Source organism: Nerophis lumbriciformis, linkage group LG01 (assembly GCF_033978685.3).
Source record: "Nerophis lumbriciformis linkage group LG01, RoL_Nlum_v2.1, whole genome shotgun sequence".
NCBI classification, from domain to species: Eukaryota; Metazoa; Chordata; class Actinopteri; order Syngnathiformes; family Syngnathidae; genus Nerophis; species Nerophis lumbriciformis.
In genome coordinates this window covers 63,397,501-63,422,500 of record NC_084548.2, presented here as the reverse complement: position 1 = coordinate 63,422,500, position 25,000 = coordinate 63,397,501, and the positions used below count along the sequence as shown (strand labels likewise).

The following is a 25,000-nucleotide window of genomic DNA, read 5'->3' as shown; positions in this document are numbered from 1 at the left end:
AAACATAATAATGTAAAAGTTGAATAATAACGTGAAAATGTAAAAATAATAATGTAAAAGTTCAATAAAACGTGAACATTTAACAGTAATACAAATTAAAAGTTTTATAAAAACGTGAAAATGTAAAATTAATAATGTAAAAGTTTAATAATAACGCAAACATTTAAAAAATAATAATGTAAAAGTTCAATAAAATGTGAAAATGTAAAAATAATAATGTAAAAGTTTAATAAAACGTGAAAATGTAAAAATAATATTGTGAAAGTTTAATAACGTGAAAATGTCAAAATTATAATTTAAAAATTGAATAAAACGTGAACATTTAAAAATGATAAAAATGTAAACGTTTAATAAAAACGTGAACATGTAAAAATCATATTGTGAAAGTTTAATAACGTTAAAATGAAAAAATAATACAAACGGAAAAGTTTAATAAAAACGTGACCATTTCAAAATAAAAATGTAAAAGTTTAATAATAACGTGAAAATTTAAAATAATGCAAACGGGAATGTTCAATAAAAACGTGAAAATGTAAACATAATAATGTAAAAGTGTAATAAAAACGTGAAAATGTAAAAATAATACAACAGGAAAAGTTTAATGAAAATGAGAAAATTTAAAAATGATAATGTAAAAGTTCAATAAAACGTGAAAATGTAAAAATGTTAAAAATTCAAAAGTTAAATAAAAACGTGAAAATGTAAAAATAATATTGTAAAAGTTTAATAATAACGTGAACATGTAAAAAAATTTTTTTTTTAAAGTTTAATAACCTGAAAAAGTAAAACAAATAATGTAACATTTCAATAAAACTTCAAAATGTAAAAATAATAATGTAAAAGTTTAATAAAAACATGAAATGTAAAAACTTGACTTCACGCTTTGAAGCAGAAGTTATGACATTTTTAATGTAAGCTTTGTTTTACTTGTAACTTATATGACATCATTATTTTACATTATTAATATTATATTGTTATGTTACATTATTATTATTTTACATGTTTATGTTACATTATTATTATATTACATTGTTATGTTACATTATTATCATATTATGTTGTTATGTTACATTAATATTATATTACGTTGTTATGTTACATTATTATTATATTACATTGGTATGGTACATTAGCATGATATTATATTATGTTGCATTATTATTATATGCCATTGTTATGTTACACTATTATTATATGCCATTGTTATGTTACATTATTATTATATTACATTGTTATGTTACATTATTATTATATTACATTGTTGTGTTGCATTATTATTATATTACATTGTTATGTTACATTATTATTATATTACATTGTTATGGTACATTATCATGATATTATGTTATGTTGCATTATTATTACATGCCATTGTTATGTTACACTATTATTATATGACATTGTTATGTTACATTATTATTATATTACATTGTTATGTTACATTAATATTATATTACGTTGTTATATTACATTATTATTATATTACATTGTTATGTTACATTATTATTATATTACATTGTTATGTTACATTATTATTATATTACATTGTATTGGTACATTATCATGATATTATGTTATTTTACATTATTATTATATGCCATTGTTATGTTACACTATTATCATATTACATTGTTATGTTACATTATTATTATATTACATTGTTATGTTACATTTATATTATATTACGTTGTTATATTACATTATTATTATATTACATTGTTATGTTACATTATTATTATATTACATTGCTATGTCACATTATTATTATATTACATTGTTATTGTACATTATCATGATATTATGCTATGTTGCATTATTATTATTATATGCCATTGTTATGTTACACTATTATTATATGACATTGTTATGTTACATTATTATTATATTACATTGTTATGTTACATTATTATTATATTACGTTGCTATGTTACATTATAATTATATTACATTGTTGTGTTACATTATTATTATGTTACATTATTATTATATTACATTGTTATGGTACATTATCATGATGTTATGTTATGTTGCATTATTATTATATGCCATTGTTATGTTACACTATTATTATATGACATTGTTATGTTACATTATTATTATATTACATTGTTATGTTACATTATTATTAAATTACAATGTCATGTTACATTATTATTATATTACATTGTTATGGTACATTATCATGATATTATGTTATGTTGCATTATTATTATATGCCATTGTTATAATACACTATTAATATATGACATTGTTATATTACATTATTATTATATTACGTTGTTATGTTACATTATTATTATATTACATTGTAATGTTACATTATTATTACATTGTTATGGTACATTATCATGATATTATGTTATGTTGCATTATTATTACATGCCGTTGTTATGTTACACTATTATTATATGACATTCTTATGTTACATTATTATTATATTACGTTGTTATGTTACATTATTATTATATTACATTGTAATGTCACATTATTATTATATTACATTGTTATGGTACATTATCATGATATTATGTTATGTTGCGTTATTATTATATGCCATTGTTATGTTACATTATTATTATATGACATTGTTATGTTACATTGTTATTATAGTACATTATGTTACATTATTATTGTATTACATTGTTATGTTACATTATTATTATATTACATTGTTATGTTACATTATTATTATATTAAGTTAAGTTAAAGTTCCAATGATTGTACATTGTTATGTTACACTATTATTATATTACATTGTTATGTTACATTATTATTATATTACATTGTTATGTTACATTATTATTATTATTATTATTATTACTACTACTACTACAAGCACAGCAAGTGTTTACAAGATGTGCTGCTCTAATTGACATTCATGAGTCACAGAATGGATGCTAATAATAACTCCAATCTATTTGAGTCTGAGACCTTTGGTGCCTGCAGCTGCTGAATATCAACTTACTCTCAAATGTACATCATCAAGAATTATTAGTACATATACAGTACATGGCAATAGTACACACGTGCATATAGATGAAGTATTAGAAGGTTCAGTGTGAGTGTGTGTGTGTGTGTGTGTGTGTGTGTGTGTGTGTGTGTGTGTGTGTGTGTGTGTGTGTGTGTGTGTGTGTGTGTGTGTGTGTGTGTGTGTGTGTGTCTCGTGTCCCCAGACCCGTCTAGTCAGCGCGTGTGGAAAAAAGTCTTCTTCTGTTTTCTAGAATGATGTCATGGAATTCCAGGCAGAGGCCTCAAGTCTCATAAAACTCTCTGGACTCCACACACATGTGGAATACTTCAACTACACATTGTACTACTACTAGTACTATTACACACATGTGGAATACTTCAACTACACATAGTACGATTACGAATACTACACACATGTGGAATACTTCAACTACACATAGTACTACTATTAGTACGACTACTACACACATGTGGAATACTTCAACTACACATAGTACTACTACTACTACATTATCATGATATTATGTTATGTTGCATTATTATTACATGCCATTGTTATGTTACACTATTATTATATGACATTGTTATGTTACATTATTATTATATTACATTGTTATGTTACATTAATATTATATTACGTTGTTATATTACATTATTATTATATTACATTGTTATGTTACATTATTATTATATTACATTGTTATGTTACATTATTATTATATTACATTGTATTGGTACATTATCATGATATTATGTTATTTTACATTATTATTATATGCCATTGTTATGTTACACTATTATCATATTACATTGTTATGTTACATTATTATTATATTACATTGTTATGTTACATTTATATTATATTACGTTGTTATATTACATTATTATTATATTACATTGTTATGTTACATTATTATTATATTACATTGCTATGTCACATTATTATTATATTACATTGTTATTGTACATTATCATGATATTATGCTATGTTGCATTATTATTATTATATGCCATTGTTATGTTACACTATTATTATATGACATTGTTATGTTACATTATTATTATATTACATTGTTATGTTACATTATTATTATATTACGTTGCTATGTTACATTATAATTATATTACATTGTTGTGTTACATTATTATTATGTTACATTATTATTATATTACATTGTTATGGTACATTATCATGATGTTATGTTATGTTGCATTATTATTATATGCCATTGTTATGTTACACTATTATTATATGACATTGTTATGTTACATTATTATTATATTACATTGTTATGTTACATTATTATTAAATTACAATGTCATGTTACATTATTATTATATTACATTGTTATGGTACATTATCATGATATTATGTTATGTTGCGTTATTATTATATGCCATTGTTATGTTACATTATTATTATATGACATTGTTATGTTACATTGTTATTATAGTACATTATGTTACATTATTATTGTATTACATTGTTATGTTACATTATTATTATATTACATTGTTATGTTACATTATTATTATATTAAGTTAAGTTAAAGTTCCAATGATTGTACATTGTTAAGTTACATTATTATTATATTACATTGTTATGTTACACTATTATTATATTACATTGTTATGTTACATTATTATTATATTACATTGTTATGTTACATTATTATTATTATTATTATTATTATTATTACTACTACTACTACAAGCACAGCAAGTGTTTACAAGATGTGCTGCTCTAATTGACATTCATGAGTCACAGAATGGATGCTAATAATAACTCCAATCTATTTGAGTCTGAGACCTTTGGTGCCTGCAGCTGCTGAATATCAACTTACTCTCAAATGTACATCATCAAGAATTATTAGTACATGGCAATAGTACACACGTGCATATAGATGAAGTATTAGAAGGTTCAGTGTGAGTGTGTGTGTGTGTGTGTGTGTGTGTGTGTGTGTGTGTGTGTGTGTGTGTGTGTGTGTGTGTGTGTGTGTGTGTGTGTGTGTGTGTGTCTCGTGTCCCCAGACCCGTCTAGTCAGCGCGTGTGGAAAAAAGTCTTCTTCTGTTTTCTAGAATGATGTCATGGAATTCCAGGCAGAGGCCTCAAGTCTCATAAAACTCTCTGGACTCCACACACATGTGGAATACTTCAACTACACATAGTACTACTACTAGTACTATTACACACATGTGGAATACTTCAACTACACATAGTACGATTACGAATACTACACACATGTGGAATACTTCAACTACACATAGTACTACTATTAGTACGACTACTACACACATGTGGAATACTTCAACTACACATAGTACTACTACTACTACTATTACACACATGTGGAATACTTCAACTACACATAGTACTATTACGAATACTACACACATGTGGAATACTTCAACTACACATAGTACTTCTACGAATACTACACACATGTGGAATACTTCAACTACACATGGTACTACTACTAATACTACACACATGTGGAATACTTCAACTACAGGTAGTACTACTACTAGTACTACTACACACATGTGGAATACTTCAACTACACATAGTACTACTACTAGTACTATTACACACATGTGGAATACTTCAACTACACATAGTACTACTACTAGTACTATTACACACATGTGGAATACTTCAACTACACATAGTACTACTACTAATACTACACACATGTGGAATACTTCAACTACACATAGTACTACTACTAATACTACACACATGTGGAATACTTCAACTACACATAGTACTACTACTAGTAATACACACATGTGGAATACTTCAACTACACATTGTACTACTACTAGTACGACTACTACACACATGTGGAATACTTCAACTACACATAGTACTACTACTAATACTACACACATGTGGAATACTTCAACTACACATAGTACTACTACTAATACTACACACATGTGGAATACTTCAACTACACATAGTACTACTACTAATACTACACACATGTGGAATACTTAAACTACACATAGTACTACTACTACTACTACTACACACATGTGGAATACTTCAACCACACATAGTACTACTACTAGTACGACTACTACACACATGTGGAATACTTCAACTACACATAGTTGAAGTATTACTACTAGTACTATTACACACATGTGGAATATTTCAACTACACATAGTACTACTACTAGTACTATTACACACGTGTGGAATACTTCAACTACACATAGTACTACTAATACTACTAGTACAACTACACACATGTGGAATACTTCAACTACACATAGCACTATTACTACAACTACTACTACTACTACTACTACTACACATGTGGAATACTTCAACTACACATAGTACTACTACTATTACTACACACATATGGAATAATTCAACTACACATAGTACTACTACTACTACTACTACAACAACACACATGTGGAATGTTTCAACTACAGATAGTACTACTACTAGTACTATTACACACGTGGAATACTTCAACTACACATAGTACTACTAATAGTACTATTACACACGTGGAATACTTCAACTACACTTAGTACTACTACTACAACTAATACTACTACAACACACATTTGGAATACTTCAACTACAGGTAGTACTACTACTAGTACTCGTACACACATGTGGAATACTTCAACTACAGGTAGTACTACTACTAGTACTACACACATGTGGAATACTTCAACTACACATAGTACTACTACTAGTACTATTACACACATGTGGAATACTTCAACTACACTTAGTACTACTACTAGTAGTACACCCATGTGGAATACTTCAACTACAGGTAGTACTACTACTAGTACTACTACACACATGTGGAATACTTCAACTATAGGTAGTACTACTACTAGTACTATTACACACATGTGGAATACTTCAACTACACATAGTACTACTACTAGTACTATTACACACATGTGGAATACTTCAACTACACATAGTTGAAGTATTACTACTAGTACTATTACACACACGTGGAATACTTCAACTACACGTAGTACTACTACTAGTACTATTACACACATGTGGAATACTTCAACTACACATAGTACTACTACTAGTACTATTACACACATGTGGAATACTTCAACTACACATAGTACTACTACGAGTACTATTACACACATGTGGAATACTTCAACTACACATAGTTGAAGTATTACTACTAGTACTATTACACCCATGTGGAATACTTCAACTACACGTACTACTACTACTACTACTACTACAACACACATGTGGAATACTTCAACTACACATAGTACTACTACTAGTACTATTACACACATGTGGAATACTTCAACTACACATAGTACTACTAATAGTATGACTACAACACACATGTGGAATACTTCAATTACACATAGTAGTACTACTACTAGTACTACACACATGTGGAATACTTCAACTACACATAGTACTACTACTACTACTACTACTACTACTACTACAACAACACACAAGTGGAATACTTCAACTACACATAATACTACTACTAATACTACTACTACTACAACACACATGTGGAATACTTCAACTACACATGGTACTACTACTACTACTACTACTAATACTACACATGTGGAATACTTCAACTACACATGGTACTACTTCTACTAATAATACTACTACACATGTGGAATATTACAACTACACATAGTAGTACTACTAGTACCACACACATATGGAATACTTCAACTACACATAGTACTACTACTACTACTACTACAACACACGTGGAATATTTCAACCACAGGTAGTACTACTAGTAGTACTATTACACCCATGTGGAATACTTCAACTACACATAGTACTACTACGAGTACTACACCCATGTGGAATACTTCAACTACACGGAGTAGTACTACTACTACTACTAGTACTACTACACACATGTGGAATACTTCAACTACACATAGTACTATTACTACTACTACTACTACTACTACACATGTGGAATACTTCAACTACACATAGTGCTACTACTACTACTACTAATACTACTACAACACACATGTGGAATACTTCAACTACAGGTAGTACTACTACTAGTACTATTACACACATGTGGAATACTTCAACTACACGTAGTAGTACTACTAGTACTACACACATGTGGAATACTTCAACTACACATAGTAGTACTACTAGTACTACACAGAGGTGGAATACTTCAACTACACATTGTACTACTACTAGTACTACACACATGCTGAATACTTCAACTACACACATGCTGAATACTTCAACTACACACATGTGGAATACTTCAACTACACATGGTACTACTACTAATACTACTACTAATACTACACATGTGGAATACTTCAACTACACATGGTACTACTTCTACTACTACTACTACTACACATGTGGAATATTACAACTACACATAGTAGTACTACTAGTACCACACACATATGGAATACTTCAACTACAAATAGTACTACTACTACTACTACTACAACACACGTGGAATATTTCAACCACAGGTAGTACTACTAGTAGTACTATTACACCCATGTGGAATACTTCAACTACACATAGTACTACTACGAGTACTACACCCATGTGGAATACTTCAACTACACGGAGTAGTACTACTACTACTACTAGTACTACTACACACATGTGGAATACTTCAACTACACATAGTACTATTACTACTACTACTACTACTACTACACATGTGGAATACTTCAACTACACATAGTGCTACTACTACTACTACTAATACTACTACAACACACATGTGGAATACTTCAACTACAGGTAGTACTACTACTAGTACTATTACACACATGTGGAATACTTCAACTACACGTAGTAGTACTACTAGTACTACACACATGTGGAATACTTCAACTACACATAGTAGTACTACTAGTACTACACAGAGGTGGAATACTTCAACTACACATTGTACTACTACTAGTACTACACACATGCTGAATACTTCAACTACACACATGCTGAATACTTCAACTACACACATGTGGAATACTTCAACTACACATAGTACTCCTAGTATTACTACACACATGCTGAATACTTCAACTACACATAGTACTACTAGTACTACTACTAGTACTAGACACATGTTGAATACTTTAACTACACAGAGTACTACTACTACTACTGCTACTCACATATTGACTACTTCAACTACACATAGTACTACACACATGTTGACTACTTCAACTACACATAGTACTACTACTACTACTACTACTACTACAACAACACCACACATGTTGATTACTTCAACTACACATACTACTACTACTACTACTACTACTACTACAACACACATGTTGACTACTTCAACTACACATAGTACTCCTAGTATTACTACACACATGCTGAATACTTCAACTACACATAGTACTACTAGTACTACTACTAGTACTAGACACATGTTGAATACTTTAACTACACAGAGTACTACTACTACTACTGCTACTCACATATTGACTACTTCAACTACACATAGTACTACACACATGTTGACTACTTCAACTACACATAGTACTACTACTACTACTACTACTACTACTACAACAACAACACCACACATGTTGATTACTTCAACTACACATACTACTACTACTACTACTACTACTACAACACACATGTTGACTACTTCAACTACACATAGTACTACTACTACTGGTACCACAACTACAACTACTACACACATGTTGAATACATCAACTACACGTACTACTACTACTAGTACTACACACATGTCGAATACTTCAACTACATATAGTACTACTACTACTACACACATGTTGAATACGTCAACTACACCTAGTACTATTACTAATACTATTACAACACACATGTTGACTACTTTAACTCCATCTAGTACTAGTACTACTACTACTACTACAACACACATGTTGAATACTTCAACTTCACATGATACTACTACTACACACATGTGAAATAATTCAACTACACTTTGTACTACCACTACTACTACTATTACTACTACTACTTCAAGTACACATAGTACTACTACTAATAGTGGTACTACAACACACATGTAGGACATTTCAAATACTCATAGTACTACTAATAATACTAGACACATGTTGAATACCTAAAGTACACGTAGTACTACTAAAAGCACAACAGCAAACATGTTGTCTACACCAAGTACGCGTAGTACCACAACTAACAGTACTACAACAAACATGTTGGCTACATAAGTACACATAGTACTCCTACTAATAGTACTACAACATACATGTTAAATACTTCCAAGTACACATAATACTACTACTAATAATACTACAAAACACATGTTGGCAACATCACTACTCTCTTATAACTTACTTCCACCAAGTACACAAAGTACTAGTAATAGTACTAGAACACTATTTGGCTATATCACCGCACCAACATTACTTCTTTCAAGTACATGTAGTACTAGTAGTAGTACTAGAACACTTATTTTGATTACATCACTACTCTCTTCTAACTAACTTCCATCAAGTATGCATAGTACTTGTAGTAGTACTAGAACACACGTAGGCTACCATACTTTCATCAAGTACACATAGTACTAATAGTAGTACTAGACAACACACGTTGGCTACTTACATCAAGTACACGTAGTACTAGTAGTAGTACTCAAACATTTGTGTTGGCTTCATCAATACTCTTTTCTAACTAACTTCCATCAAGTATGTGTAACACTTGTAGTAGTACTAGAACACACACGTTGGCTACATTACTTTCATCAAGTACACATAGTACTAGAAGTAATACTAGAACACACATTCATACACTAAACTTTCATATTTGTGAAATGTTAGCAGCTGACACAGTAGGTACAGTAAGTAGAGTAAGTACAGTACAGTGGGTGCTGTAAGTAGAGTAAGTATGGTACAGTAGGTACAGTAATTAGAGTAAGTATGGTACAGTAGGTACAGTAAGTAGAGTAAGTGCAGTACAGTGGGTGCTGTAAGTAGAGTAAGTATGGTACAGTAGGTAGAGTAGGTACAGTACAGTAAGTGCAGTAGATAGAGTAAGTACAGTAAGTAGAGTAAGTGCAGTAAGCAGAGTGTTGTACAGTACAGTAAGTAGAGTAAGTACAGTAAGAACGGTATGTAGGGTAAGTGCAGTAAGCAGAGAAAATAGAGTAAGTACAGTACAGTAAGTAGAGTAAGTACAGTAAGTAGAGTATGTAAAATATGTAGAGTAAGTACAGAAATTACAGTAAGTAGAGTAAGTACAGTAAGTAGAGTATGTAGAGAAAGTAAAAACAAATGCATTGAGTACAGTAAGCGCAGTACAGTAAGTACAGTTTGTAGAATAAGTAGAGTAAGTACAGTAAGCACAGTAGAGTAAGTACAGTAGCGCAAGAGGAGTAAGTACAGTAGGTAGAGTAAGTAGAGTAAATACAGGGAGTAGGGTAGAGTAAGTACAATAAGTACAGTAGGTGGAGTAAGTACAGTAGAGTAAATTCAGTAAATACAGTGAGTACAGCAAGTAGAGTTAGTACAGTGCAGTAAGTACAGTATGTAGAGTAAGTACAGTAGAGTAAGTACATTAGAGTACGTGGAGTAAGTAGAGTAACTACAGTAGAGTAAGTGGAGTAAGTAGAGTACGTACAGTATAGTAAGTACAGTAGAGTAAGTAGAGGATGTAATTACAGTAAATAGAGTAAGTACAGTAAATAGAGTAAGTGTAGTAAGTACAGTAAGTAAAGTAAGCTCAGTGTAGTAAGAATAGAGTAAGAGTATGTAGAATAAGTACAGTAAGTAGAGTAAGCATAGTAGAGTAAGTACAGCAAGCACAGTAGCGTAAGTACAGTAGCGTAAGAAGAGTAAGTACAGTAGGTAGAGTAAGTAGAGTAAATACAGTGAGTATAGTAAGTACAATAAGTACAGTAAGTACAGTCGACTAAGTTCATTAAATACAGTAAGTACAGCAAGTAGAGTTAGTACAGTGCAGTAAGTACAGTAGGTATGGTAAGTGACATTAGTACAGTACAGTAGAATAAGTACAGTATTTAGAGTAAGTACAGTAGAGTAAGTGGAGTAAGTAGAGTACGTACAGTAAAGTAAGTACAGTAAAGTAAATATAGTATGGTAAATACAGTAAGTACAGTAAAGTAAGTACAGTAAGTAGAGTATATAAAATATGTAGAGTAAGTACAGTAATTACAGTAAGTAGAGTAAGTACAATAAATAGAGTAAGTGTAGTAAGTACAGTAAGTAGAGTATGTAGAGAAAGTAAAAACAAATGCATTGAGTACAGTAAGTGCAGTAGAGTAAGTACAGTATGTAGAATAAGTACAGTAAGTAGAGTAAGCACAGTAGAGTAAGTACAGTAAGCACAGTAGAGTAAGTACAGTAGCACAAGAGGAGTAAGTACAGTAGGTAGAGTAAGTAGAGTAAATACAGTGAGTAGAGTAAGTACAATAAGTACAGTTGGTAGAGTAAGTACAGTAGAGTAAGTTCAGTAAATACAGTGAGTACAGCAAGTAGAGTTAGTACAGTGCAGTAAATACAGTATGTAGAGTTAGTACATTAGAGTAAATGGAGTAAGTAGAGTAACTACAGTAGAGTAAGTGGAGTAAGTAGAGTACGTACAGTAAAGTAAGTACAGTAGAGTAAGCACAGTAAAGTAAGTAGAGTAAGTATAGTATGGTAAATACAGTAAGTATAGTAAGTACAGTATAGTAAGTACAGTAAAGTAAGTAGAGGATGTATTTACAGTAAATAGAGTAAGTACAGTAAATAGAGTAAGTGTAGTAAGTACAGTAAGTAAAGTAAGCGCAGTGTAGTAAGTACAGTATGTAGAATAAGTACAGTAAGTAGAGTAAGCATAGTAGAGTAAGTACAGCAAGCACAGTAGCGTAAGTACAGTAGCATAAGAAGAGTAAGTACAGTAGGTAGAGTAAGTAGAGTAAATACAGTGAGTATAGTAAGTACAGTAAGTACAGTAAGTAAGTTCAGTAAATACAGTAAGTACATCAAGTAGAGTTAGTACAGTGCAGTAAGTACAGTAGGTATGGTAAGTGACATTAGTACAGTACAATAGAATAAGTACAGTATTTAGAGTAAGTACAGTAGAGTAAGTAGAGTACGTACAGTAAAGTAAGTACAGTAGAGTAAGTACAGTAAAGTAAGTAGAGTAAATATAGTATGGTAAATACAGTAAGTATAGTAAGTACAGTAAAGTAAGTAAAGTAAGTCGAGTATGTAAAATATGTAGAGTAAGTACAGTAATTACAGTAGAGTAAGTACAATAAATAGAGTAAGTGTAGTAAGTACAGTAAGTAGAGTATGTAGAGAAAGTAAAAACAAATGCATTGAGTACAGTAAGCGCCGTACAGTAAGTACAGTATGTAGAATAAGTACAGTAAGTAGAGTAAGCACAGTGGAGTAAGTACAGTAAGCACAGTAGAGTAAGTACAGTAGCACAAGAGGAGTAAGTACAGTAGGTAGAGTAAGTAGAGTAAATACAGTGAGTAGAGTAAGTACAATAAGTACAGTTGGTAGAGTAAGTACAGTATAGTAAGTTCAGTAAATACAGCAAGTAGAGTTAGTACAGTGCAGTAAGTACAGTAGGTATGGTAAGTGACGTTACTACAGTACAGTAGAATAAGTACAGTATGTAGAGTAAGTACAGTAGAGTATGTGGAGTAAGTACATTAGAGTAAGTGGAGTAAGTAGAGTAACTACAGTAGAGTAAGTGGAGTAAGTAGAGTAAGCACAGTAGAGTAAGTACAGTAAAGTAAGTAGAGTAAGTATAGTATGGTAAATACAGTAACTATAGTAAGTACAGTATAGTAAGTACAGTAAAGTAAGTAGAGTAAGTACAGTCGAGTAAGTACAGTAGATAAAGTACAGTTGAGTAAGTAGAGCAAGTACAGTAGAGTAAGTACAGAACAGTAAGTACAGTAGAGTAAGTACAGAACAGTAAGTACAGTAGAGTAAGTACAGTAGATTAAGTACAGTGGAGTAAGTAGAGCAAGTACAGTACAGTAAGTACAGAACCGTAAATACAGTAGAGTAAGTACAGAACAGTAAGTACAGTAGAGTAAGTACAGTAAAGTAAGTAGAGTAAGTACAGTAGAGTAAGTACAGTAGATTAAGTAGAGTAAGTACAGAACAGTAGGTACAGTAGAGTAAGCACAGTAAAGTAAGTAGAGTAAGTACAGTAGATTAAGTAGAGTAAGTACAGTGGAGTAAGTAGAGCAAGTACAGTAGAGTAAGTACAGTAAGTACAGTAGAGTAAGTACAGAACAGTAAGTACAGTAGAGTAAGTTGAGTAAGTACAGTAGCGTTAGTACAGTAAAGTAAGTAGAGTAAGTACAGTAGAGTAAGTACAGTAAAGTAAGTAGAGTAAGTACAGTAGATTAAGTAGAGTACGTACAGTAGAGTAAGTACAGTAAAGTAAGTAGAGTAAGTCTGCTCCCTTTTCGGGGCAGAATATAAATGCAGAGTCAGCACTAACTGATTTATGAATATGAATATGAATCATTTAGCATCATTATGTCTATTCAGTCCCAAAGGAAACATATTTGAATATTTGCATATGATTACCATGCAGCCAATCAGCTTCCTTCTTTGCTGCCAGGATGTGATGAGTCAGCAGAATGATTCCAAATCTAAAGATGCTTTCCTGAGAAGGAACTCAATCAGCTTCTTTGATGTCCAGGAAGAAAAAAACATATTTTCATCATTTCTCCACTGCAGACTGTAAATGTCACATGATGTCATGAAATATAAGAGTTATACTGTAATATTACTGTAAATGTCACATGATGTCATGAAATATAATAGTTATACTGTAATATTACTGTAAATGTCACATGATGTCATGAAATATAAGAGTTATACTGTAATATTACTGTAAATGTCACATGATGTCATGACATATAAGAGTTATACTGTAATATTACTGTAAATGTCACATGATGTCATGAAATATAAGAGTTATACTGTAATATTACTGTAAATGTCACATGATGTCATGAAATATAAGAGTTATACTGTAATATTACTGTAAATGTCACATGATGTCATGAAATATAAGAGTTATACTGTAATATTACTGTAAATGTCACATGATGTCATGACATATGACTTCTACTGTAATATTACTGTAAATGTCACATGATGTCATGAAATATGACTTCTACTGTAATGTTACTGTAAATGTCAAATGATGTCATGAAATAGAAGAGTTATACTGTAATATTACTGTAAATGTCACATGATGTCATGACATATAAGAGTTATACTGTAATATTACTGTAAATTTCACATGATGTCATGACATATAAGAGTTATACTGTAATATTACTGTAAATGTCACATGATGTAATGAAATATACGAGTTCTACTGTAATATTACTGTAAATGTCACATGATGTCATGACATATAAGAGTTATACTGTAATATTACTGTAAATGTCACATGATGTCATGACATATAAGAGTTATACTGTAATATTACTGTAAATGTCACATGATGTCATGACATATAAGAGTTATACTGTAATATTACTGTAAATGTCACATGATGTCATGAAGTATGACTTCTACTGTAATATTACTGTAAATGTCACATGATATAATGAAAGATGACTTCTACTGTAATATTACTGTAAATGTCACATGATGTCAAGACATATGAGTTCTACTGTAATATTACTGTAAATGTCACATGATATCATGAAGTATGACTTCTACTGTAATATTACAGTACAGTTCACATGATGTCATGAAATATGACTTCTACTGTAATGTTATTGTAAATGTCACACGATGTCATAAAATATGACTTCTACTGTGATATTATTGTAAATGTCACATGTCATGAAATATGACTTCTACCGTAATGTTACTGTAAATGTCACATGATGTCATGAAATATACGAGTTATACTGTTATATTACTGTAAATGTCACATGATGTCATGACATATAAGAGTTCTACTGTAATATTACTGTAAATGTCACATGATATCATGAAGTATGACTTCTACTGTAATATTACAGTACAGTTCACATGATGTCATGAAATATGACTTTTACTGTAATGTTACTGTAAATGTCACATGATGTCATGAATAATGACTTCTACTGTAATATTACTGTAAATGTCACATGCTGTCATGATATATAAGAGTTCTACTGTAATATTACTGTAAATGTCACATGATGTCATGAAATATGACTTCTACTGTAATATTACTGTAAATGTTACATGCTGTCATGATTTTGAAGAGTTCTACTGTAATATTGCTGTAAATGTCACATGATGTCATTAAATATAAAAGTTGTACTGTAATATTGCTGTAAATGTCACATGATGTCATGACATATAAAAGTTCTACTGTAATATTACTGTAAATGTCACATGATGTCATGACATATAAAAGTTGTACTGTAATATTACTGTAAATGTCACATGATATCATGAAGTATGACTTCTACTGTAATATTACAGTACAGTTCACATGATGTCATGAAATATGACTTCTACTGTAATGTTATTGTAAATGTCACACGATGTCATAAAATATGACTTCTACTGTGATATTATTGTAAATGTCACATGTCATGAAATATGACTTCTACTGTAATGTTACTGTAAATGTCACATGATGTCATGAAATATACGAGTTATACTGTTATATTACTGTAAATGTCACATGATGTCATGACATATAAGAGTTCTACTGTAATATTACTGTAAATGTCACATGATATCATGAAGTATGACTTCTACTGTAATATTACAGTACAGTTCACATGATGTCATGAAATATGACTTTTACTGTAATGTTACTGTAAATGTCACATGATGTCATGAATAATGACTTCTACTGTAATATTACTGTAAATGTCACATGCTGTCATGATATATAAGAGTTCTACTGTAATATTACTGTAAATGTCACGTGATGTCATGAAATATGACTTCTACTGTAATATTACTGTGAATGTTACATGCTGTCATGATTTTGAAGAGTTCTACTGTAAAATTGCTGTAAATGTCACATGATGTCATTAAATATAAAAGTTGTACTGTAATATTGCTGTAAATGTCACATGATGTCATGACATATAAAAGTTCTACTGTAATATTACTGTAAATGTCACATGATGTCATGACATATAAAAGTTGTACTGTAATATTACTGTAAATGTCACATGATGTCATGACATATAAAAGTTGTACTGTAATATTACTGTAAATGTCACATGATGTCATGACATATAAAAGTTGTACTGTAATATTACTGTAAATGTCACATGATGTCATGACATATAAAAGTTGTACTGTAATATTACTGTAAATGTCACATGATGTATTTATTCATATTGATAACATCTACAATCCGTGTAGTTCGCGTGTAGCGCCACAGGGGGCAGTGTGTAGTAGAAGAGCTGCAGTGCAGCATGAGGTCATCACTCTTTTAGACCCCCCCCCACCTCCCCCCCGCCGCCCCTCCCCCTCTCACTATTACATAAATCCGTTCTTGCGCAGGCTGCAGGACAACAGAAGTCAAAGGAGACAGAATTAAATGGTCATATCTTTTTTTTTAACCACTCCATGATGGTTTTAACATTGTGGAGATATAACACACACACACACACACACACACACACACACACACACACACACACACACACACACACACACTATTTGGAACACAGCAGAAGCCCAGAAAGCAATAATTAGCATAAACAAAACATACTCCTGTGTAAACATTAAACATTCCATCTGCTCATGTTCACATTGATCACTTCCACGAAACAAGGGCGCCCTCAGTGAGTGTGTGGCACACTCACCGGCTGTATTGATAGTTACTTATTTGCCGCCATAAGAAGAAAAACATCATCCCAAATGATGTCAGAGGTGATAATCCTCAGTGGCAGCTGTCACTCATGGGCCCGAAAGGGCCGCGGGGGGGTGCTGGAGCCTACCTTAGCTGCATTCGGGCGGAAGGCGGCGTACACCCTGGACAAGTCGCCACCTCATCGCAGTGCTTATTCATCATAACTATTTATTCATCACAACTACTTATTATTATAATATAATTAAAAATATATATTACCATGTATTTGACTGTTATAAATACTATAATTACAAAGAAATACTAATATGTATTTAACTGATATAAATACTCTAATTACACATCAATAATACTATGTATTTTACTCTTATGAATATTATACTTACAAATGAATATTACTATGTATTTAACTGATATAAATGCTATGATTACACATCTATACTACTATGTATTTGACTGTTATAAATACTATAATTACAAAAAATACTACTATGTATTTGACTGATATAAATACTATAAATACAAATGAATATTACTATGTATTTTACTGTTATAAATACTATAGTTACAAATGAACATTACTATGTATTTAACTGATATAAATACTATAATTACAAATCAATACTACTATATATTTTACTGTTATAAATAATATAAATAAAAATGAATATTACTATGTATTTTACTGTCATAAATACTATAAATGCAAATGAATATTACTATGTATTTTACTGTCATAAATACAATAAATACAAATTAATATTACTATGTATTTTGCAGCAAAAACAGATTTCACAAAGGCCAAACAAAGTCGAGAGTGCAGTAACCACTCAGCACTCGTTCGATATTTCCGAGCAAAATACGACTTCAGTCTGAGGTTCTTCTTCAGTGGAAACACTCGCTCGCTTTGGCAGACTCCGTTTCCATGACAACCATTTTTGCTCACTGCTACCAAAGTCTGATCCAGCCAAAACAACAAGGCAACAAAAACAAGACAAAAAAACAATAAAGCAACAGAACAAGGCAACAAAACATAACGGCAACAAAACAACAAGGCAACAAAAACAAGACAAAAAAACAAAGCAACAGAACAAGGCAACAAAACATAACGGCAACAAAACAACAAGGCAATAAAACAAAACAACAAGGCAACAAAAAAATGCAGCAGAACAACAAGGCAACAAAACACACCAACAAGGCAACAAAACAAAACAACAAGGCAATAACACAACAAGGCAACAAAACAAAACAACAAGGCAACAAAACAACAGAACAACAAGGCAACAAAACAAAACAAGGCAACAGACAAATCAACAAAGCAACAAAAAAATGCAGCAGAACAACAAGGCAACAAAACAAAACAAGGCAACAGAACAACAAGGCAACCAAACAAAACAACAAGGCAACAAAAAAAATGCAGCAGAACAACAAGGCAGCAAAACAACAAGGCAACAAAACACAGCAACAAGGCAACAAAACAAAACAACAAGGCAATAACACAACAACAAGGCAACAAAACGACAGAACAAGGCAACAGAACAACAACCAAACAAAACACAGCAACAAGGCAACAAAACAAAACAACAAGGCAACAGAACAACAAAGCAACAAAACAAAACAACAAGGCAACAAAACGACAAAGAAACAAGGCAACAAAACAAAACAACAAGGCAACAAAACACAGCAACAAGGCAATAACACAACAACGCAACCAAACAACAGAGCAACAAGGCAACACAACAAAGCAACAAGGCAACAGAACAAAACAACAAGGCAACAAAACTACAAAGAAACAAGGCAACAAAACAAAACAACAAGGCAAACCCCAACAAGGCAACAACACAACCAGGCAACAAAACAACCAGGCAACAAAACAAAACACCAGGGCAATAACACAACAAGGCAGCAACTGGGCGTCAAAGCAATACAACAAAGCAACAAGGCAGCAAAACAAAAACAACAAAGCAACGAGGCAACACAACAAAACAACAACGCACCAAAGCCACAACAAGGCATCAAAACAAAACGACAAAACAACCACAAGGCAACAAAAGAAGAAAGCAACAAAACCAAGCGGCCTGCTGTAAAAGTATTCAAGCGGTGGCAGACATTTTACGTACGTGGCAGAGCTGATGGTCGGGATATTTCCAAGTTGTCAGCTGTGGCGCGCTGTTGTGCTGCTAGAGGATGAGTGCAGATCAGGTGTCTGCCAAGTAAATAAGTCATGCAGTGTGAGAGAGTCGGGTGGCATCCCATGAACACCCTCTTCACCACTGATCTCCTGCAGCTTGGTCGACTAAAAGTCACTTGACAGCACACAAAGATGCTCCACTAAACTTGTGAGCAGATGATTGTGCTCAGTGAGCAGAACAAGGAGCACAATCCATTGAGTCATATTCTGTCTTCATCAATATGCAGATTTTATGCTGATCATATCAGAACGCCCACAATCCTGCATGGAAATGCGTACGTAATTATTTAGCGCACGCCTTGTGATTTATCTGGACTAAAACTGTTCTGCAAGCAGTGTTTTGCACGTGTGAAAAGTGAGTGCAAGCTGACACAGTTACACACACGACTGGGAGAAAGACCACAACACTGCGTCCATTGTGTGTGTGTGTCAACATATTTGTATTCTCATAAAATAGAAAATATTAGAAATATTGTCTATTCAGCAATTTCCTTTTATCATTTTATAGCTGCCGGATGACTTAAGGGGCTGATTAAAATAAATTCAATTGATGCATTTTGGTGTCTTTTTTAATGTTTGTTTATTCATTGAGGACATGTCTTATTATAAAACGTCTCCTACATGAAAAAATTTCTTACAATATGCATTTTCTTCCGGTTGGATCATTGCATACGCAAAAATGCGCTGTTTTGAAGATCCATCACCTCCCTGCAGATTAACTCTTGTCTCCAGATTTATAAATTGAGAGTCATTATTGTAGAAAAGGTCTTACATAATATATATACACACACATACTGTCTATATATACTTATGATCTAGTCACATACTGTAAGTACAGTGTACTATCACAGTCACATACTGTAAGTACAGTGTGATATAGTCACATAATGTGTGCACCGTGTACTGTTATAGTCATATACTGTAAATACAGTGTAACATAGTCACATACTGTAAGTACAGTGTACTATCATAGTCATATACTGTAAGTACAGTGTACTATTATAGTCATATACTGTAAGTACAGTGTAACATAGTCATATACTGTAAGTACAGTGCACTATTATAGTCATATAATGTAACTACAGTGTAACATAGTCACATACTGTAAGTACAGTGTACTATCGCAGTCACAAACTGTAAGTACAGTGTGATATAGTCACATACTGTAAGTACAGTGTACTATTATAGTCATATACTGTAAATACAGTGTAACATGGTCACATACTATAAGTACAGTGTACTATCATAGTTATATACTGTAAGTACAGTGTACTATTATAGTCATATACTGTAAGTACAGTGTAACATAGTCATATACTGTAAGTACAGTGTACTATTATAGTCATATACTGTAAGTACAGTGTAACATAGTCACATACGGTAAATACAGTGTACTATCATAGTCATATACTGTAAGTACAGTATACTATCAGTCATATACTGTAAGTACAGAGTACTATCATAGTCATATACTGTAAGTACAGTGTACTATCATAGTCATATACTGTAAGTACAGTATACTATCAGTCAGATACTGTAAGTACAGAGTACTATCATAGTCATATACTGTAAGTACAGTGTAACATAGTCACATACTGTATGTACAGTGTACGATCCCAGTCATATACTGTAAGTACGGTATACTATCAGTCATATACTGTAAGTACAGAGTACTATAATATCAGTGACGTGCGGTGAGGTTGATGGCTGGTGAGGCACTGACTTCATCACAGTCAGATTTACAAACATATGAACCCTAAAGAGTATCTTATTCACCATTTGATTGGCAGCAGTTAACGGGTGATGTTTAAAAGCTCATACCAGCATTCTTCCCTGCTTGGCACTCAGCATCAAGGGTTGGAATTGGGGGTTAAATCACCAAAAATTATTCCCGGGCGCGGCGCCGCTGCTGCCCACTGCTCCCCTCATATCCCAGGGGGTGATCAAGGGGATGGGTCAAATGCAGAGGACAAATTTCACCACACCTAGTGTGTGTGTGTGACAATCATTGGTACTTTAACTTAACTTTAACTTTACACATACAAACTGTAGCACACAAAAAAGCACATTTTTAATAAAAAAAAAAACGTTATTATGGTCTTACGTTTATGTAATATATTGGGTTGGAGGCAATAACCAGGCGAGGTGATGAAGTACGTCTCTTTACTGTAGACTTCAGAACAGACTCAACACACTTGACGTCAGGTGCGCAACACCACGTAAATCGTTGGCCAACCAAAAAGTAACCACAGTACGCTATAGCCAACATTAACCAGGAGATGGCAACAGACAAACATAGATCGCTCTATTACATTCCTCCCCTTTTAGAAATGTAGAAATTACTCAAAAGAAATAAACAACCCAACCAAAAAATGCAGCAGCTCAATAAGAAGCCAAAAAGTGCAAAAACAATAATGTTCGTGTTGGAGGAGTTGTGAATGAATGAAATATGAAATCCGTGCTGCGGTCTGCAGGTGCACCTAATGTCGTGGCCCTGCAGTCATTCACAACTCCTCCAACACGAACATTATTATTATTATTAGGGACGGCGTGGCGCAGTGGGAGAGTGGCCGTGCGCAACCCGAGGGTCACTGGTTCAATCCCCACCTAGTACCAACCTCGTCATGTCCGTTGTGTCCTGAGCAAGACACTTCACCCTTGCTCCTGATGGGTGCTGGTTAGCGCCTTGCATGGCAGCTCCCTCCATCAGTGTGTGTGTGAATGGGTAAATGTGGAAGTAGTGTCAAAGCGCTTTGAGTACCTTGAAGGTAGAAAAGCGCTATACAAGTACAACCCATTTATCATTTATTATTGTTTTTGCACTTTTTGGCTTCTTACGAAATAACTTTTTTAAATAGATTCAATCTTGCACGTGGAAAGTTTAAGTGTGGGCTTTAGTTGATATAACACTCCCGTCTACGGCGGGAGTGCATTCTCTACCACCAGGAGGCGGGATTACTGCGAGCCTCGCAGCAGTTTTATGATTGCTCAGCACAAGAAATACATTACACACATACAGTTGTTGACAAAATACACTGTACATTATATACCTCAGCTAACTAAACTATGGAAATGTATAATATAATTCATATAGCAATACGGTCTCACTGCACAGCAGGCCAGCAGTTAGCCGAGTCCGCAATCCATGTTGAGGCACTGAGTGACGTGCCTCAACTGGCTGCTGTTCACCGCACCGTCTCTTCTCAGTATTTGAACGGCAAATGTGAAAATTCAGCGATTTTGAATAAAAATAATCGAAAACTGGTGAAGTTAAATGGAAAATAACTTTATAGTATAATCACTAGATACATTTAACAATTTAATTTTTTTTTTTCTTTTTACATTTTTTTTCTTTCCATGATGGCCCCCGCCTCACCTGCCTCTAGTGACTGCACGTCACTGTATCATAGTCATATACTGTAAGTACAGTGTACTATCATAGTCCTATACTGTAAGTACAGAGTACTATCATAGTCATATACTGTAAGTACAGTATACTATCAGTCATATACTGTAAGTACAGAGTACTATCATAGTCATATACTGTAAGTACAGAGTACTATCATAGTCATATACTGTATGGGTTGTACTTGTACTTGTATAGCGCTTTTCTACCTTCAAGGTACTCATACAGTATACTATCAGTCATATACTGTAAGTACAGAGTACTTTCATAGTCATATACTGTAAGTACAGTGTAATATAGTCGTATACTGTAATTACAGTGTAACAGTTATATACTGTAAGTACAGTGTACTATTATAGTCATATACTGTAAGTACAGAGTACTATCATAGTCATATACTGTAAGTACAGTGTACTATCATAGTCATATACTGTAAGTACAGTATACTATCAGTCATATACTGTAAGTACAGTGTAATATAGTCGTATACTGTAATTACAGTGTAACAGTTATATACTGTAAGTACAGAGTACTATCATAGTCATATACTGTAAGTACAGTGTACTATCACAGTCATATACTGTAAGTACAGTATACTATCAGTCATATACTGTAAGTACAGTGTAATATAGTCGTATACTGTAATTACAGTGTAGCAGTCACATACTGCAAGTACAGTGTACTATTATAGTCATATACTATAAGTACAGCATAATATCAGTCACATACTGTAAGTAGAGTGTACTATCAGAGCCATATACTGCAAGTACCCGCAGTGTGTACTTTCCTCCATACAAAGATATTAGTCAGAGTCCTCTCCCAAGACAAAGACAAGATATCGTCCAGAGAGGACAGCAAGACGGCGTCCTACCTTGTGGTTCTGCTGGCCATGCAGGACCTCCACATCGCGTTCCACACGTTCCTGCTGACATCACTGGAGACCTCAGACATGCCACAGAGAAACCTGCATGGTCAGCCTTTCCACAGGAAATCACACTCCCTTCCACCACAAAATGACAACCCTCATCCAGTCATCTTCTCCAAGTCTCTGGACCAGCTGTGCCCCATGACCAAGTAAGGTAGCAGCACAACAACAAAAGCACTCCACCCACTGCCAGCTCCAACTTCCTGTCCAAGGTCCAGGAAGTCCCCTGCTCACGTGACTCGGAGAGCCTGACGGTTGGAGGAGATAACCGGAGGAACCGACCTTCCCGGGAACAGGAAGCAAAGCGCAAAGGAGAAGTTCCTGCTGCTGCAGTCCAACAATCTAGAAGTCTCCGTAGGACCTCCACCCTCGGGGTTGAGGAGCATGTAGGCTCAGTTAAGTTCCTTATGGAGTACCACAGCTGAGAAACACTATGGTTGAGAAACAGGAACAATGGACAAGCAAATCGAGCCTTCTGATTGGCTCTCAAAGTGACCACAAACAGGAAGAGGAACCAAAATAAGAGCGCTGGACAGGAAGTAAATACAATAGCTAAAAGTGTCAACACTTCCTCTTTCACTTCATAAGAAGGTCAGGATAGACCATCTTGGAAGGCAAACCATTTTGTTTATTTTTTTTACCATGAATTGATTA

At 32.9% G+C, this 25,000-nt stretch overlaps 1 protein-coding gene across 10 annotated transcripts in view; it reads right to left on the bottom strand.

The window, feature by feature from the left end:
* The window catches only part of LOC133570883 (IQ motif and SEC7 domain-containing protein 1-like), a 236,352-nt gene that overhangs the window by 93,804 nt on the left and 117,548 nt on the right, over positions 1–25,000 (bottom strand). Inside the window, exon 1 of one of the 10 annotated variants that reach the window (XM_061923705.2) lies at positions 24,293–25,000. This exon is cut by the window's right edge and continues 81 nt beyond it. The exons of the other annotated variants lie outside the window; for them this stretch is intronic. Within the exon in view, the coding sequence (XP_061779689.1) occupies positions 24,293–24,372 (80 nt within the window). The 5' untranslated portion in view covers positions 24,373–25,000. The remainder of the gene's footprint in view (positions 1–24,292) is intronic. 10 annotated transcript variants of the gene reach the window in all.